The 19,443-nt window shown below is 44.5% G+C and overlaps 1 protein-coding gene across 1 annotated transcript in view; it reads right to left on the bottom strand.

The window, feature by feature from the left end:
• Positions 1–19,443, bottom strand: part of LOC109910176 (ecto-NOX disulfide-thiol exchanger 2-like) — a 92,004-nt gene that overhangs the window by 64,779 nt on the left and 7,782 nt on the right. Inside the window, exons 3-4 of the mRNA XM_020509312.2 lie at positions 9,502–9,714; positions 5,288–5,394 (exon numbers count right to left, since the gene is read on the bottom strand). Of these exons, the coding sequence (XP_020364901.2) occupies positions 5,288–5,394; positions 9,502–9,714 (320 nt within the window). The remainder of the gene's footprint in view (positions 1–5,287; positions 5,395–9,501; positions 9,715–19,443) is intronic.

Raw genomic sequence — 19,443 nt, 5'->3', positions numbered from 1 at the left:
GCGGCTTTCATCCCCTGGGCAGAGATGGCCCAATACTCACTCCGCCACACCTCCACTAACCTATCTGCTTTCCAATGGGTACTAGGTTATCAGCCAGTTCTGGCACCGTGGCATCAGAGCCAGATCGAGGCACCCGCAGTGGATGAATGGTTTCGGCGCTCGGAGGAGACATGGGAAGCTGCCCATGTGCACCTGCAACAGGCCATCAGGTGGCAGAAGGCGAGCGCCGACTGCCACCGCAGTGAAGCCCCGGTGTTCGCACGGGGGACCGGGTCTGGCTTTCGACCCGAAACTTGCCCCTCCGCCTGCCCTGCCGGAAGCTGGGTCTGCGGTTGGTGGGGCCATTCAAAGTCCTGAGGAGACTGAACGAGGTTTGTTATAGATTACAGCTCCCGCTGATTTCAGTATTAACCCCTCGTTCCATGTGTCTCTCCTCAGGCCGGTGGTGGCTGGTCCGCTCCAGGAATTGGAGATGCGGGAGGTTCCTCCGCCCCCTCTGGACATCGAGGGGGCCCCGGCGTATGCTGTTCGAGCCATCATGGACTCAAGACACCAGGCGAGGGGCCTTCAGTACCTCGTGGAGTGGGAGGGGTACGGTCCGGAGGAGAGATGCTGGGTGCCGGTGGAGGACATTCTGGACCCTTCGTTACTGCGGGACTTTCACCGTCTCCACCCTGATCGTCCTGCGCCTCGTCCTCCGGGTCGTCCCCGAGGCCGGTGTCGGCGCGCTGCTGGAGTCACGTGTCAAGGGGGGGGGGTGTACTGTCACGACTTCCGCTGAAGTTGGTGCCTCTCCTTGTTCGGGCGGCGTTTGGTGGTCGACGTCACCGTTTTCTAGTCACCACCGATCCTTGTTTCATTTTCGATTTGTTTTGTCTTCATTATACACACCTAGTTTCCATTCCAATATCATTGTTCCCTATTTAACCCTCTGGTTTCCCCCTTGGTTTTGTGCGTGTTTGTTATTGTCAAGTTTTGTGACCTGGATTATTTTGTCTCTATGGAATATTGTTTTTGAGTAAAGTAACGGTTATTACTCATCTCTGTGTCCTGCACCTGACTCTGTCTTCATCACCTAAACATATGACACACTCTCGACCTTTAAGTCTTTATTTAAGACTCATCTCTTCAGTAGGTCCTATGATTCAGTGTAGTCTGGCCGAGGGGTGTGAAGGTGAACGGAAAGGCACTGGAGCTACAAACCGCCCTTGCTGTTTCTGCCTGGCTGGTTCCCCACTCTCCACTGGGATTCTCTGTCTCTAACCCTATTACGGTGGCTGAGTGGGATTCCTGGTGCTCTTCCATGCCGTCCCTAGGAGGGGTGCGTCACAGAGTGGGTTGAGTCGCTGACGTGATCTTCCTGTCCGGGTTGGTACCCCCCTTGGGTCTGTGTCGTGGGGGAGATCTTTGTGGGCTATATTCAGCCTTGTCTCAGGGTCGTAGGTTGGTGGTGTGGGGGCTGTGCTTTGGCAAAGTGGGGGGGTTATATCCTCCCTGTTTGGCCCTGTCCGGGGGTATCGTTGGACAGGGCAACAGTGTCTCCCGACCCCTCCTGTCTCAGCCTCCAGTATTTATGCTGCAATAGTTTATGTGTTGGGGGGCTAGGGTCAGTCTGTTATATCTGGAGTATTTCTCCTCTCTTATCCGGTGTCCTATGTGAATTTAAGTATGCTCCCTCTATTTCTTTCTTTCTATTTCTCTCTTTCTCTTTTCTCTTTCTCCTTCTATCTCTCTTTCTCTCTCTCTTCTCTCGGAGGACCTGAGCCCTAGGATCATGCCTAAGAACTACCTGGCCTGATGATTCCTTGCTGTCCCCAGTCCGCCTGGTCATGCTGCTGCTCCAGTTTCAACTGTTCTGCCTGCTGCTATGGAACCCTGACCTGTTCACTGGACGTGCTACCTTGTCCCGGACCTGCTGTTTTGGACTCTCTCTCTACCGCACCTGCTGTATCTAACTCTGAATGATTGGCTATGAAAAACCAACAGACATTTACTCCTGAGGTGCTGACCTGTTGCACCCTCTACAACCATTGGGAATATTATTATCTCACCCTGCTGGTCATCACTACTCTGGATGGTTCTGATCTAGAGTATGTGGACAACTACAAATACCTAGGTGTCTGGTTAGACTGTAAACTGTCTTTCCAGGCCCACATTAACCTCTTGAACCTCTGGGGGCAGTATTTCATTTTTGGATGAAAAACGTTTCCAAAACTGCAAATATATTGTCTGTGAGTGCCACAGAACTAATGCTACAGGCGAAACCAAGATGAAACTTCAAACAGGAAGTGAGCCAGATTTTTGAGGCGCTGTGTTCCAATGTCTCCTTATATGGCTGTGAATGCGCCAGGAACGAGCCTACACTTTCTGTCGTTTCCCCAAGGTGTCTGCAGCATTGTGACGTATTTGTAGGCATATCATCGGAAGATTGACCATAAGAGACTACATTTACCAGGTGTCCGCCTGGTGTCCTCCGTTGAAATTGGTGCGTAATCTCCAGCTGCATGTACTTTTACATGTGATTCAGAGGAGAAACCAAACTGCCACGAATGACTTATCATCGAATAGATATGTGAAAAACACCTTGAGTATTGATTCTAAACAACGTTTGCCATGTTTCTGTCGATATTATGGAGTTAATTTGGAAAAAAGTTTGGTGTTTTGATGACTGAATTTTCGTTTTTTTTTCTTAGCCAAACGTGATGAACAAAACGGAGCGATTTCTCCTACACAAATAATCTTTTTGGAAAAACTTAACATTTGCTATCTAACTGAGAGTCTCCTCATTGAAAACATCCGAAGTTCTTCAAAGGTAAATGATTTTATTTGAATGCTTTTCTTGTTTTTGTGAAAATGTTGCCTGCTGAATGCTAGGCTTAATGCTATGCTAGCTATCAATACTCTTACACAAATGCTTGTTTTGCTATGGTTGAAAAGAATATTTTGAAAATCTGAGATGACAGTGTTGTTAACAAAAGGCTAAGCTTGAGAGCCAATATATTTATTTCATTTCATTTGCGATTTTCATGAATAGTTAACGTTGCGTTATGGTAATGAGCTTGAGGCTATAATTACACTCCCGGATACGGGTTTTTTTCTTAGCCAAACGTGATGAACAAAACGGAGCGATTTCTCCTCCACAAATAATCTTTTTGGAAAAACTGAACATTTGCTATCTAACTGAGAGTCTCCTCATTGAAAACATCCGAAGTTCTTCAAAGATAAATGATTTTAATTGAATGCTTTTCTTGTTTTTGTGAAAATGTTGCCTGCTGAATGCTAGGCTTAATGCTATGCTAGCTATCAATACTCTTACACAAATGCTTGTTTTGCTATGGTTGAAAAGCATATTTTGAAAATCTGAGATGACAGTGTTGTTAACAAAAGGCTAAGCTTGAGAGCCAATATATTTATTTAATTTCATTTGCGATTTTCATGAATAGTTAACGTTGCGTTATGGTGATGAGCTTGAGGCTATAATTACGATCCCGGATACGGGATTGCTCGTCGCAACAGGATTTCCAGGATTTCCAAAATTGAAATCTTGAATCGGCTTCCTATTTCGCAAACAAAGCATCCTTCACTCATGCTGCCAAACATACCCTCGTAAAACGGATTATTCTACCGATCCTCGACATCGGAGTTGTCATTTACGAATTAACCTCCAACACTCTACTAAAAAAATTGGATGCCATCCGTTTTGTCACCAAAGCCCCATATACTACCCACCACTGCGACCTGTACGCTCTCGTTGGCTGGCTTCATTCTCGTCGCCAAACCCACTGGCTCCAGGTCATCTACAAGTCTTTGCTAGCTAAAGCCACGACTTATCTCAGTTCACTGGTCAACATAGCAGCACCCACCCGCAGCACTCGCTCCAGCAGATATATTTCACTGGTCACCCTCAAAGCCAATTCCTACTTTGGCCGCCTTTCCTTCCAGTTCTCTGCTGCCAATGACTGGAACAAACTGCAAGAATCACTGAAGAAGGAGACTCTTATCTCCCTCACTAACTAACTTCAAGCACCAGCTGTCAGAGCAGCTCACAGATCATTGCACCTGTACATAGCTCATCTGTAAATAGCCCATCCTACTACCTCATCCCCATACTGTATTTATTTATTTATTTTGCTCCTATGCACCTCAGTATCTCTACTTGCAGATTCATCTTCTGCACATCTATCAGTCCAGTGTTTAATTGCTATATCGTAATTACCTCGCCACTATGGCCTATTTTATTGACTTACCTCCCTTATCTTACCTCATCTGAACACTGTATATTTATATTTTTTCTGCTGTATTATTGACTGTATGTTTGTTTATTCCATGTATGTGTCAAACTGCTTTGCTTTATCTTGGCCAGGTGGCAGTTGTAAAGGAGAACTGGTTCTCAACTAGCCTACCTGGTGAAATAAAGGTGAAATAAAAATACATCTATGAACGTTTGAACTTCTATCTCCACCCGGTACTGCCAGAAGAGGACTGGCCATCCCTCAGAGCCTGGTTCCTCTAGGTTTCTTCCTACGGAGATTTTCCTAGCCACCATGCTTCTATGTCTGCATTGCTTGCTGTTTGGGGTTTTAGGCTGGGTTTCTGTACAGCACTTTATCACATCGGCTGATGTAAAATGGACTTCATAAATACATTTGATTGATTAATTCACTATTTACAGCTAGTTAGCTACTATACCTTTTTTTTTGCTACCAAATGTACAGTGCATTCGGAAAGTATTCAGACCCCTTGAGTTTTTACACATTTTGTTACGTTACAGCTTTATTCTAAAATTGCTTAAATATTTTTTCCCCCTCATCAATCTACACACAATACCCCATAATGACAAAGCAAAAGCAGGTTGAGAAATGTTTAAAATGTATTACAAATAAAAGTCAAGGGGTCTGAATACTTTCTGAATGCACTGTATGCTGGCTTAAACTGGTAGGTTTAAATGGTGATGCCACTAATGTTCACATTTTGACATTTGTGACTTATCCACTTTCCAAGCACACAGGGTGATTAGACTAGCTCTTGGGATAGTGTTTGTAGGCTAGTTCTAGCATTTACCTTACTCCCTACGCCTGTACAAGCTAAGACTTAGGCTAGTGTTAAGCCTGATTCTGAAGCTAGTGTTTAATATCCTAAAGTCAACACCATAAACTCCACAAACAAGTAGTTGAAGAAAAAGGGATGGAGATAAGGATGCTCACATAAACAACTAAATCACATTTAGACTATACTTTACCAAATGAATAAAATATGTGAATAATTGTAGAAAAAGTAAAGGACCAACCTCTGCTTGCTTGCGCCACATGTCCAGGTTCTTGCGTTGAGCTTTGGAGAAATGGTCCCATGCCTTTTGTTTGGAAGCAGCGTGGAATACAGACACAATCTGCTCAACTGTGGCGGGGGATGCAGGGAGAGAGGGGGCGGGTGGGAAGGAGCAGAGGAGTGAGAAAGTGGAATCAGGTAGGAAGGCACTTCACTGTATGTTCATGTTGATGTGTTTTCAATGTTCTATTCTGCTCTATAGTACAGTCTGTTCTGGGTCAGTGTCTAGAGTGGGGGAGGTGGGATGGGGTGGAGAAGGAACCCACCATATCTCAAGGTGACCACAGAGCGCCTGTCCTAAAACACAAGACGGTGCTGAAAGCTACAGGAGGACCAGACTAATACCAGCAGGCTCCAATCTGTTTCACTTGCTGTGGCAATGTAAACATATGTTTCACATGCCAATGAAGCCCATTAAATTGAATTGAATTGAGAGAAAGAGAAAGAGGGAAATGAGAGAGAGAGAGAGAAAAACTGCTTTAATTCAGGGCTAGAGGAGGAGGGAGTAGAGGGGCTGCTGAGAGACATTTGTCTGTTTATGACTCCATCACACCTTTGACAGACAACTAGGGTTAGTCTTAAAAGTCCTATAAAGACATTCTTACAGTTACTTACTATAATTGTATAATTATAATTGTATAATAAACAAAAAGTAGCTTAATAGCTAAGAGCAATTCCTCAAGCAGGAATTTTGCTAGGACTTGTATGGGAGTGGTCTGCGTGGGGAAGGGAAAACTGAAATCTAGCTGTTATTGTCAGAGGTTTGGAACTGAAATCTAGCTGTTATTGTCAGAGGTTTGGAACTGAAATCTAGCTGTTATTGTCAGAGGTTTGGAACTGAAATCTAGCTGTTATTGTCAGAGGTTTGGAACTGAAATTTCAGGCAGCCTTTTTTTCAAACAGCTCTTACACTAAAAGGGAAATATTATAATTTGTATGATTTCACAGTATTATTCCAACCTAATGGTGTGGAAATATATATAAAACACAGGAAATCAAATGTTATACTAATTATCTGAGCGTTTGTTTGTGTGTGTGTAATTATCACTCACCAGCTACACATTCATAGACTGTACCAGGCAATAATTTATTTTGGTCCCATATCAATAGCAAGGGCTGTACAATAACTCACAACACACAATAGATAACTTTATCAAGCATGAAAACTTCCCCAGTGTCACTGCAGCTGAAGATGGCAAACATCACTAAGGCAAAATGCTCCTTTGGTGTGTATGTGGACAGGCCATGTTGAGGGACTCTGTTTTTGTCAGAGGGGTCTTAATGAACCCCGGGGGAAGTGGATAAAGCCACCAGAGTTGTGGCCTTGGCAGAGATCTAGAGAAGGAGGGAGAGAGGGAAGGATGCAAGGAAGGAAGGAAGAGTGTGTCTAGATCAATAGTGGCTTTTCAGAATCATCTAATTTGATTGGAGAGATATAATGGGGAAGGCAGGGGAGAGTAAAGTGTCCAAGGGTGTGGCCTCGTCTTTTTATGTATGTGTGTGAGTCAGAGAGATAGCTGATGGATAAGTGCATGTTCTTTGGTGTTATTTGCAGGGATCCAGCTAGGGCTATGTGTGTGCACATGCCAGCTTTTCTACTGTAAATTAGACCATTCACTATCTGTCAGGCAGGTTAATCTCCTAGATGAAATATGTTGCGGCTTGTAGACCGAGTGCCATCCACCAAACATGATGTATGCTGATCCAAATCCAACTGTGAAATGATTGTCATCTTCTATAAACATCATCCTGAGCGAAATATGAAGCAGGGCGTTGTGGTTCATAAATCCTTCAGCTGCGAATGGATCTCAGTGAACTGAGCGGAGATTTCTGTTCTCTGACATTCATGAATAGAGCCTGTTTAAGTCCAAATGGCACCATATTCCCTATGCAGGGCACTACTTTTGACCAGGGCCCATATGTAGAGTTTAGTGCACTATAAAGGGAATTGGATGCCATTTGGGATGCATCCTCTGTTTGAATAACTTGCTTCAGAGCAGAAAGGAGCATTGTTAAGGGCTTTTTCTAAAGGTACCATTCAACATAAGGTGACAACTACCAATGCCAAATGGAGGAATGTGTGATATTGCATAATATTGCATTTGGAAAAAATAAAGTCTATGGATTCCAATGTGCAGCTGTAAGACAGTCTGGTAAATATGGATGTGGCTTTTGTTCGCAGAACGACAGTGTGAACCTGCCTCCCAGGACACCAAACTCTGTGTTTACATTTGTATGTGTGGAACTGCAGAGAAAGACAAACTCATGAATACAACTAAGTGTTTGTGTGGATTATTGTGATGGAGGATGGTGGCCTTTAAAAGACAACGATAGAGAGAGAGAGAGAGAGAGAGAGAGAGAGAGAGAGAGAGAGAGAGAGAGAGAGAGAGAGAGAGAGAAAGAGAGAAGAGAAGAGAAGAGAGATAGAGAGAGAAGAGAGAGGGGGGAGACCCACTTTGCTCTTTCCAATATTTGTATTACTGTATAAACAGGAACTGATTATGTGGTATATCCCAATATCCATACTAACACAGTACTCAGTATGCACACTACTGTAAGTGGTGTATCACCAAAGATATCTGAACTCATACATGCTCTTAGCATTGGCAGTTGTGAATCATCAATATGACTAAATTAATTTCTTCCTTCAGTTCCAGTTGTTTTCATGTAGAGAGGTGTTACTTACTTTGATTCTATGGCTGAGTGGGTTCCTTCAGATGAGCTGTCCACAGACCAATAGAGGCTAAACTTAACCAGAGGAGTTTGGAGCCTACATAGCATACCCCAAAGAGTGTTAGCTTTCTGATTGGCAAAAGCCAAAAGCCCTGTCCAGAAACAACCCCTATCACTTGTGGAGATCTGAAGGAATCACATAGGTATAATCAATATGGTCATACAGTAGCTCCATCTTGCAGTCTTGATTGGCTGAGTGGAGTTTTCATTATGTGGTTTATAGCTTTCCAATCCTTACACAAGTGCCTTGAAGTTAGGGGCTAGGAGTTGTTTTTGCATTCAGCCAATGTGACACAACCACAGGTGAACCTATTACTCCCTGGCCATGGACATACAGGTATATATAATCTACCAATGTGGTATATATAATCTACAGGTATATATAATCTACCAATATAATCTACCACCACCAGACAGCTTTAGAGACAAACACATGAACCTACCTTCTTTATCCACTATCAACCCTTCCTGAAACATACTGGTGAAACACAGCATGCTTTTATTTGACTGTCATTCTGTATGTCTGTTATGTCCAGTGTGAGAAGAAACTGTCTGTGGAATATCAATGATGAGACAATATGAGACTGCATGAACTCAATGTCAATCTGTGATGTTCACCACTGAAATGTCATGCAGCTAATTACAATGCCATGCTATTGCTAACCCGTCACAGGCTGCATAAAACCTCATGTATATTTTTTCTCTCCAACCCCCCAGTGTGTGTGTGTGACGGTTGTGTTAAATATTTGTTTTTGTATGCCGGCTGTCAAAGCTGTGAGGTACAGAGAGGCTGTCACAGAGCAAGGTGAAGCAGGTTTCTAAAACTAGATTATTTTCTGCTCCCTTTGGGATGTTGTCTCCTGGTGAACAGTTGCTAGACAGAGAAAGAGAGACAGGAAGAAAGAGGAGAGAGAGAGTGAGTGAGTGAGTGGCCACTCTGGGCCTAATGATGGTGGGCTAAGAGAGGTAACTAACAGTTCCCTAAATAACCTGTTCAATGTTATTGCTGCCATCACTGGCCTTTACCAGGCAAACTGCCCCAAATCTACTCCTACAAAGAGTCATCCCGTAGAGTGGGTCTTCAGAAGTGCTATCGTCTGTTTGTGTACAGCCATGCATGTGTGTGAGTGTGTTTGCAGAAAAGACCATCTCTGTTCCATGTCCCTGGGTATTTGATCCATCATGTATGGAGCACTGACCTGGAACTTGTGAACTTGTGACATGAAAATCACTTGAGGGTTGAGAACGTTTAGAGGGACAATGTGACGTTGCTTCAAAGGGAATGCCGCAAGTGGTTTTATGTTGACCCTTACCCTGTTGTGTGGAACATGGTTCTCTGTGTGTGTGTGTGTGTGTGTGTGTGTGTGTGTGTGTGTGTGTGTGTGTGTGTGTGTGTGTGTGTGTGTGTGTGTGTGTGTGTGTGTCAGCCTGGAGTGTACTCACATTGTGCCAGGATGCCAGACAGGGCGGTCTTGAACTTGTCCTTGGCCATCTCCAACTCCTTCTCGTGGGTGGCCTTCTGACTCATCAGCTGGCGGATGTGGCTGTTGGACGACTGGATCATTGAGTAGAAGTTGTTGGCGTTACGACGGTTCACCTCACCGCGTTCCACCCATGTCAGCAGCACGTTTACCGCCTCCGCAAACGCTGCCTCATCTGAGGAGAGGGTTAAAGGAAAGTTTGCACAAAACGATCTCCACAAACGAACAACATTGATAAATAATATCCTCATTAAATGTTCTTATTTCAAACATATCTACAGTATACTGAACAAAAATATAAAAACGCAACAATTTAAAAGATTTGACTGAATTACAGTTTATAGAAGGAAATCAGTCAATTTAAATAAATACATTAGGCCCTAATCTATGGATTTCACATTAGTGGGCAGGGCACAGCCATGGATGGGTCTGGGAGGACATAGGCCCACCCACCGGGGAGCCAGGTCCAGCCAATCAGAATGAGTTCTTTATTATAGACAAAAATATTCTTCACCACACATCGCCTGTAGTTGTGAGGCCGGTTGGATGTACTGCCAAAATCTCTTAAACGACGTTGGAGGTGGCTTATGGCAACAGCTCTGGTGGACATTCCTGCAGTCAGCATGCCAATTGCACGCTCCCTCAAAACTGGTGGCATTGTGTTGTGTGACAAAACGGCCTTTTATTGTCTCCAGTACAAGGTGCACCTGTGTAATGATCATGCTGTTTGAACAGCTTCTTGATATGCCACACCTGTCAGGTGGATGGATTATCTTGGCAAAGGAGAAATGCTCACTAACAGGGATGTAAACAAATTTGTGCACGGAATTGTAGCGAAATAAGCTTTTCTTTTGCGTATGGAACATTTCTGGGATCTTTTATTTCAGCTCATGAAATTTTGTATAGTTGAAACTAGACATTTATTTTCAAACTTTATACTCAAGAGGCAAAACTTTAAAGCTCTTTCTAAGTTTGGGGAAAACTTTAGAGGAAAAACATCATGCTGGTATTAGTTGAGGGGTAGCTAGCTAGATAGTTAGCGGAGTCCGATTTGAAGTAGTGTTGCTTAGCTTGGGATCTGTTTGGTTTAACTACCCATAAGGAGTAAACTTCACTGAATGTAACAAATGTATATAATTACTGCTTTGATTATAATCACATCACAATGCATACATTTCACCAAAGCTTTTTAAAAGGATGGCATAACACTGATGGTCATGTTACGCCTGGCATCACTTGAAGAGTGACTAGCAAGGATGGAGAGTGGACAGCAGGATCACGAAACAACAAGGTACCTCTTCTTGGAAGAGTTGCTGCCACTCAAGCAGTAGAAATTGTTACAAACAATGTGAAAAAACTAACAAAACAGCACAGTTGGTTAAGAGCCCATAAAACGATACGATACAATACCATACATATACACCGGGCTCCAAAATTACTTGCACCCCTGACTGGCAATGCACAAACAATACTTAAAAAATATAAACAATATAATTATAGAGAAACTCAAAATACCAACATGTGAAAAATACTGTACTTTATTAATGTTTCAATGGAACCAACCAAAATCATACAATTATTTAATACAAAACACATTTCACCAAAATCAAGGTTTCATCATTATTGGCACTCCTCATTTAGTACTTAGTACAACCACCTCTGGCAAGGATTAGATCATGGAGTCTTTTCCTGTAATGTTTGACAAGGTTAAAAGGAACACATTTGGAGGGATTTTGGATCATTCGTCTATGCAAATCCTTTCAAGATCCTTCACATTCTTGGCTTTGAGCTTATCAACTGCCCTCTTCAACTCAGCCCACAGGGTTTCGATTGGATTGAGGTCCGGCGACTGAGATGGCCATGGCAGAACATTGATTTTACTGTCACAGATTCATTTCTGTGTGGATCTCGAGGTATGTTTTGGGTCATTGTCTTGTTGGAAAGTCCACCTATGGCCAAGTCCCAGCCTTCTGGCAAAAGCAACCAGATTGTCAGCCAAAATTTCCCGATATTTAACCAGTGCCCCTGGACCTCCAGAATTAAAACAGCCCCAAAACATCACTGACCCACCATCCTATTTCACTGTGGGTATGAATGCATCTCTATTTCGACGCCAAACATGCCGATGCTGTATCTGAACAAAATGTTCAATTTTGGTCTCATCTGACCAGAGCACCTTCTTCCAGTCATAACGCTTGCGTCTGTGTCTTGGGGTCAGAAAGTGCTTTCTTCTGGCAACGCTTCTAAAGAGCCTGTGGTTGTAGAGGTGGTGTCCGATGGTACTTTTTGGAACCTGGTGACCCCAAGATGCCTCCAAGGCTTGCAATTCTTTCACAGTGATTCTTGGGGATTTGTTGTTTCTCTCACTATCCTCCTCCCTATCCCTATGCATTTGCGTCCTTTACCCGTGAGGTTTTCAACTGTTCCATATTATAGTTTTTTAAAATAATTGCCCTGACAGTGCTCGGTGGTGTATTCAATTGTTTGTGGATCTTCTTGTAGCCATTACCAAATGTATGAAGTTCTACAACCATCTGTCTCTTTTGAACAGCCAGTTATTTTGTTTTCTTCATGGTGTTGGATGACAAAGGGATATTGCATGTTAGGTGACCTAAACTGGGATATGCTTAACACCCCGCCAGTCCTACAATCTAAGCTAGATGCCCTCAATCTCACACAAATCATCAAGGAACCCACCAGGTACAACCCTAACTCTGTAAACAAGGGCACCCTCATAGACGTCATCCTGACCAACTGGCCCTCCAAATACACCTCCGCTGTCTTCAACCAGGATCTCAGCGATCACTGCCTCATTGCCTGTATCCGCTACGGAGCCGCAGTCAAACGACCACCCCTCATCACTGTCAAACGCTCCCTAAAACACTTCTGTGAGCAGGCCTTTCTAATTGACCTGGCCCGGGTATCCTGGAAGGACATTGACCTCATCCCGTCAGTTGAGGATGCCTGGTCATTCTTTAAAAGTAACTTCCTCACCATTTTAGATAAGCATGCTCCGTTCAAAAAATGCAGAACTAAGAACAGATACAGCCCTTGGTTCACCCCAGACCTGACTGCCCTCGACCAGCACAAAAACATCCTGTGGCGGACTGCAATAGCATCGAATAGTCCCCGTGATATGCAACTGTTCAGGGAAGTCCGGAACCAATACACGCAGTCAGTCAGGAAAGCTAAGGCCAGCTTCTTCAGGCAGAAGTTTGCATCCTGTAGCTCCAACTCCAAAAAGTTCTGGGACACCGTGAAGTCCATGGAGAACAAGAGCACCTCCTCCCAGCTGCCCACTGCACTGAGGCTAGGTAACACGGTCACCACTGATAAATCCATGATTATCGAAAACTTCAATAAGCATTTCTCAACGGCTGGCCATGCCTTCCGCCTGGCTACTTCAACCTCGGCCAACAGCTCCGCCCCCCCCGCAGCTCCTCGCCCAAGCCTCTCCAGGTTCTCCTTTAACCAAATCCAGATAGCAGATGTTCTGAAAGAGCTGCAAAACCTGGACCCGTACAAATCAGCTGGGCTTGACAATCTGGACCCTCTATTTCTGAAACTATCTGCCACCATTGTCGCAACCCCTATTACCAGCCTGTTCAACCTCTCTTTCATATCGTCTGAGATCCCCAAGGATTGGAAAGCTGCCGCAGTCATCCCCCTCTTCAAAGGGGGAGACACCCTGGACCCAAACTGTTACAGACCTATATCCATCCTGCCCTGCCTATCTAAGGTCTTCGAAAGCCAAGTCAACAAACAGGTCACTGACCATCTCGAATCCCACCGCACCTTCTCCGCTGTGCAATCTGGTTTCCGAGCCGGTCATGGGTGCACCTCAGCCACACTCAAGGTACTCAACGATATCATAACCGCCATCGATAAAAGACAGTACTGTGCAGCCGTCTTCATCGACCTTGCCAAGGCTTTCGACTCTGTCAATCACCATATTCTTATCGGCAGACTCAGGAGCCTCGGTTTTTCGGATGACTGCCTTGCCTGGTTCACCAATTACTTTGCAGACAGAGTTCAGTGCGTCAAATCGGAGGGCATGCTGTCTGGTCCTCTGGCAGTCTCTATGGGGGTGCCACAGGGTTCAATTCTCGGGCCGACTCTTTTCTCTGTGTATATCAATGATGTTGCTCTTGCTGCGGGCGATTCCCTGATCCACCTCTACGCAGACGACACCATTCTATATACTTTCGGCCCGTCTTTGGACACTGTGCTATCTAACCTCCAAACAAGCTTCAATGCCATACAACACTCCTTCCGCGGCCTCCAACTGCTCTTAAACGCTAGTAAAACCAAATGCATGCTTTTCAACCGGTCGCTGCCTGCACCCGCATGCCCGACTAGCATCACCACCCTGGATGGTTCCGACCTAGAATATGTGGACGTCTATAAGTACCTAGGTGTCTGGCTAGACTGCAAACTCTCCTTCCAGACTCATTTCAAACATCTCCAATCGAAAATCAAATCAAGAGTCGGCTTTCTATTCCGCAACAAAGCCTCCTTCACTCACGCCGCCAAGCTTACCCTAGTAAAACTGACTATCCTACCGATCCTCGACTTCGGCGATGTCATCTACAAAATGGCTTCCAACACTCTACTCAGCAAACTGGATGCAGTCTATCACAGTGCCATCCGTTTTGTCACTAAAGCACCTTATACCACCCACCACTGCGACTTGTATGCTCTAGTCGGCTGGCCCTCGCTACATATTCGTCGCCAGACCCACTGGCTCCAGGTCATCTACAAGTCCATGCTAGGTAAAGCTCCGCCTTATCTCAGCTCACTGGTCACGATGGCAACACCCATCCGTAGCACGCGCTCCAGCAGGTGTATCTCACTGATCATCCCTAAAGCCAACACCTCATTTGGCCGCCTTTCGTTCCAGTACTCTGCTGCCTGTGACTGGAACGAATTGCAAAAATCGCTGAAGTTGGAGACTTTTATCTCCCTCACCAACTTCAAACATCAGCTATCTGAGCAGCTAACCGATCGCTGCAGCTGTACATAGTCTATTGGTAAATAGCCCACCCTTTTCCACCTACCTCATCCCCATACTGTTTTTATTTATTTACTTTTCTGCTCTTTTGCACACCAATATCTCTACCTGTACATCTGATCATTCATCACTCCAGTGTTAATCTGCAAAATTGTAATTATTTGCCTACCTCCTCATGCCTTTTGCACACATTGTATATAGACTCCCCCTTTGGTTTCTACTGTGTTATTGACTTGTTAATTGTTTACTCCATGTGTAACTCTTTGTTGTCTGCTCACACTGCTATGCTTTATCTTGGCCAGGTCGCAGTTGCAAATGAGAACTTGTTCTCAACTAGCCTACCTGGTTAAATAAAGGTGAAAAAATAAAAAAATAAAAAAATGTGTGTTACCTCATTTTTATACCCTAGTGAAACAGGAAGTGATGTAATGGCTCAATATAGTTCCTTAAGACTAAGATAAACTTAAATAAGTGGAATTTAACTCCTTGTTTAATTTTGGTACATATTATTTACAATAATCTTTAAGGGTGCCATTAATTGGGGCGGCAGGTAGCCTAGTGGTTAGAGTGTTGGCCTAGTAACCGAAAAGTTGCCAGATCAGAGCCGACAAGGTATAAATCTGTTGTTCTGCCACTGAACAGGGCAGTTAACCCACTGTTCCTAGGCCATCACTGAAAATAAGAATTTGTTCTTAACTGACTTGCCTAGTAAAATTAAATTGTGAAACCTTGATTTGGAGGACAATTATTTTTAATTAAATCAATACATGATTTTGGTGGGTTCCATTGAAATGTTAATAAAGTACAGTATTTCTCACATGTTGGTATTTTTAGTTTATCTCTATAATTATATTGTTAATGTTTTTTTAAGTATTGTTTGTGCATTGCCAGTCAGGGGTGCCAGTAATTTTGGAGCCCACGGTAGCTAAGTTAATAAAAGCTAGCCTGGTTGTGTTAGATAAGGAAATATTTATAAGATAATAAGAGTACGTCACTGCCGGGAGGTGGATGTTGGAGACAATGACAACTGGATGATTGGAGTGGCCAGAGAGTCTGTCCTAAGAAAGGAAGTAGTCAGAGCATCCACAATAGATGGATTCTGGTGTGTAATCTTAAATACATACCTTCGCAACATTATTTAAAGTTACAGAGGATCGGCGGGGTGCTGGACTGTGGCGAAGGACAAGTATCCTTTACTGATACTGTGAGAAACAAACACATCCACAATTATCAACACAGATTTACTGAAAGGATGTTTCCTTACTTCTATATGGGGGAAAGCCCCACTCTTCAGATTTGACCAGCTAAGGTTTCTGTAACAGCATTAAACAGGATTAAACAGTAGTCTAATTTAAGATAGTATGAGCACAAGAGAACAGCCAGATATGTTGTTTCCTTAAAAACAAAGTAAGATAGCGCTTCTGTGACATAATATTTTACTCAATTTGTGACTTTCTAGAGCAGGGATCATCAACTAGATTCAGCCACGGTCCGATTTCTTCATGAGCGGATGGTTACAAATTACAAATCATTTGTAGACTGGAAAATAACCGCAAAATGCCCAAACAGATATAATGTTTGACTAAAACATAATCATTTCAAACCTTGCTTACAATTGAATACGATCACACGTGTCTTTATATTATGCGTGGGAATACTTTGGAACAGATTTCTTAAATTAAAATCACTTGGAGCTGATTTCCTGGCATTTTTAATATCAAGTATTTAATGTCCAACAATTATTATTATTTTGCTCAGAAAACTTGGGGGGGGGGGGGTAAATCCACAATGGGGAACTCTGATCTAGAGTTTAGGACAAATACACCACAAAGTGTTTTATGTTTGAGAAGAAGAAAACAGACATATTGTAACAATGTGCGGAAGCAAGTTCAGGGAGTAAATACGTTTAATAAATAAATGAACAAAACAAGAAACACGAACAGTGCACCGACATGAAACAGGAACAATGACGACTGGAAACTAAAGGGAGTGACATATAAAGGGCAGGTAATCAAGGAGGTGATGGAGTCCAGGTGAGTGTCATTATGTGCGTAATGCTGGTGACAGGTGTGCGCCATTACGAGCAGCCTGGTGACCTAGAGGCCGGAGAGTGACACATATGGGAATTGCTTTTTGGCTTACCGGCTAAAATATTGTTCAATATTAGCTAGCTAGCTAATCTAGCTGGCTTGCTATCAATGTATTTTTCATGCCGGATAGCCTTGCATATTTCAAGGGTAACAGGCTTTCTTATTAATTTTATAAAACAGATGACCTGCGTCTCCAAAACCTGTTCAGCTGTGTCTTTTATTATCTAACAGAACTAGGCTAGCTATTATTAATGTCCGAAGCCTGTTACACCCAATGCCATACGTTCATGGACGCATTATGAATGATCAAAGGTGTGTCACTTTAACATTCGGAGCAGCACTGGAGAAAAGACATTTACAATGGAGGGACTCTTCTTTTTATGAAGGTTCCATTAACTAGAGACCAGTGAACGAATGGAAGCAATGTGACGATCATGTTTCAGGGAGGGAGGGGTAGGAAGGAAGGGAGGGAGAGAAAGGGAGGGAGGGAAAGAGAGGGGAAAGAAGGAAGGGAGGGGAAGGGAGGGAGGGAGGGGAAGGGAGGGGGAGGTAGGGTAAAGGAGAGGAGGGGAAGGGAGGGATGGGTTGGGAATGTGTGAGAGACTGAAAAGAAGAGGAAGATAACGACACTGGGAGAGAAACAGATGGAGAGAGAGTTGAGGTGTTTCTGATTCCCCCTCCCCACACACATACACAGACAAACACATACACAGACAAACACACACAGACTGTTCTGTCAGATGATTTGCATGAATAATTCATCACTGCTTTCGATATTAAACCAAGCTGTCATAATGTGTCATAACCAGAGGTCCCTGAGGTGTTCATCTGTATCTATAGAAAGATGTAGGTTTCCAGGCTCTCCACAGTCACTAGTCCTCCCTACCAACTACAGGTCCATTATCAATACACACACAATATCTACACTTGTCAATTATTGACAATGACAAGGGCCCAATAGAATATCATATTCGGACAAAATTTGCGTTAAGCTGTGAGGCTGTGGCATCTGATAGACATCATTATCACTTACAATGTCCTATAATCCATCTATACGGCTAAGGAGTTAAGGGGCTTATCAAAATATATAATGCATCTATACAGCTAGCTAAGTGGCTTATCAAAATATATTATTCATCTCTACAGCTAGGGTGTCACGACTTCCGCCAGTCGTCGTCACCGGCTTTCTAGCTGCCACCGATCTACGTTTATTTTTCTATTTTGTTTTGTCTTGATTGTACACACCTGGTTCCCATTACGTTAATATTTTTTTCCCTATTTAACCTTCTGTTTCACAATATGTTTTGTGCGTGTTTGTTCCTTTTTGAGTGTTAGACTGCTGTGTTATGGTGTGTTTACCCCCTGCGTGGAATTTATGGTTGTTTCTTTTCGAGTAAAGTACGTGATTTTACTCAGTTCTGTGTCCTGCGCCTGACTCCGTCCTCACCGCTGCACACTGACACTTGGCAGAAACACGCACCTAATATGGAATCAGCAGGTGCACCCAGTCGTCCGGTACCAGTGGAGGAACACGTCCAGCAGCACGCGACAATGCTCCAACATCTTGGCACAGCAATGGATCGCGTGCTCCTCCACTTGGCACCTCAAGCAACACCACAACCCACACCATGGTCCACTCCTCCATCACCTGGATCCAGTGGGATTCGGCTCTCGCTCCCGAGCGCATATGATGGAACGGCTGCCGGGTGCCAGGAGTTCCTGCTCCAGTTGCAGCTCTACCTGGCGACCGTCCACCCGGCTCCCTCGGGATATGAGAGTGTGTCCGCCCTCATTCCTGTCCGTCGGGGAAAGCGCTTGAGTGGGCCAACGCACCGACGTGCATTGGTCTGCTATGAGGATTTCACCCAAGCGGTCTTCGATCATCCACCTGAGGGGAGAGCGGCGGGGGAACGCTTGTTCCATCTCAGACAGGGGATGAGGAGCGCACAGGAATTCGCACTGGACTTCAGGACCCTGGCTGCCAGTGCGGCATGGAATGAGAGGGCCCTGATCGACCATTACAGGTGTAGTCTACGTGAGGACGTTCGTCGGGAGCTGGCCTGCAGGGACACCACCCTTACCGTCAAACCAGCTGGTGGATTGATCCATCCGGCTGGATAACCTGTTGGCCACCAGTGGACGTCTGGATCGGGGTCCGTCCATTCCATCCCCCAGCACCTCCGATCCTACACCTATGGAGCTCGGAGGTGCTGCTCTAAGGGTGACGAGGCAGGGGGGGAGGCATTTCCTGCACTACCTGTGGCCCAGAGGACACATTTCTGGTTGGTACTGGAGAGGTTCCCCAGGAAGTCGAGGCAGCAGGCAGGGCACTGGTGGATCATACCAGGTGAGTAGGCACCCAACTCACCCGGAGCTTCCTGTTACGCACATGTGTATATTTATAGAATTTCCTGAGTTTTCCCCGCATTCCCAGCATAAGGTGCTAGTAGATTGCTCTTAGATTAGGGATCCCTATTGTTCCTGTTAATGTGCCCTTCCCTGTACAATCCTTAGATAGTCGTCCTTTAGGGTCGGGCCTGATTAGGAAGGTCACAGCTCCGCTATGTATGATAACGCAGGAGGGTCATGAGGAGAGAATTAGTCTCTTCCTGATCGATTCTCCTGCGCTTCCTGTGGTGTTGGGGCTTCCCTGGTTGGCCTATCATGAACCCACTATTTCCTGGCAACAGAAGGCCCTCAAGGGGTGGTCACGTCAGTGTTCAGGAAGGTGTATAGGTGTTTCCATAGGTGCAACTACGGTGGAGAGTCCAAACCAGGTCTCCACCATGCACATCCCCCCTGA

This window comes from Oncorhynchus kisutch, linkage group LG19 (genome assembly GCF_002021735.2).
Source record: "Oncorhynchus kisutch isolate 150728-3 linkage group LG19, Okis_V2, whole genome shotgun sequence".
NCBI classification, from domain to species: Eukaryota; Metazoa; Chordata; class Actinopteri; order Salmoniformes; family Salmonidae; genus Oncorhynchus; species Oncorhynchus kisutch.
The sequence above is the reverse complement of the archived record's forward strand: the minus strand, read 5'-3'. Positions and strand labels throughout refer to the sequence as shown.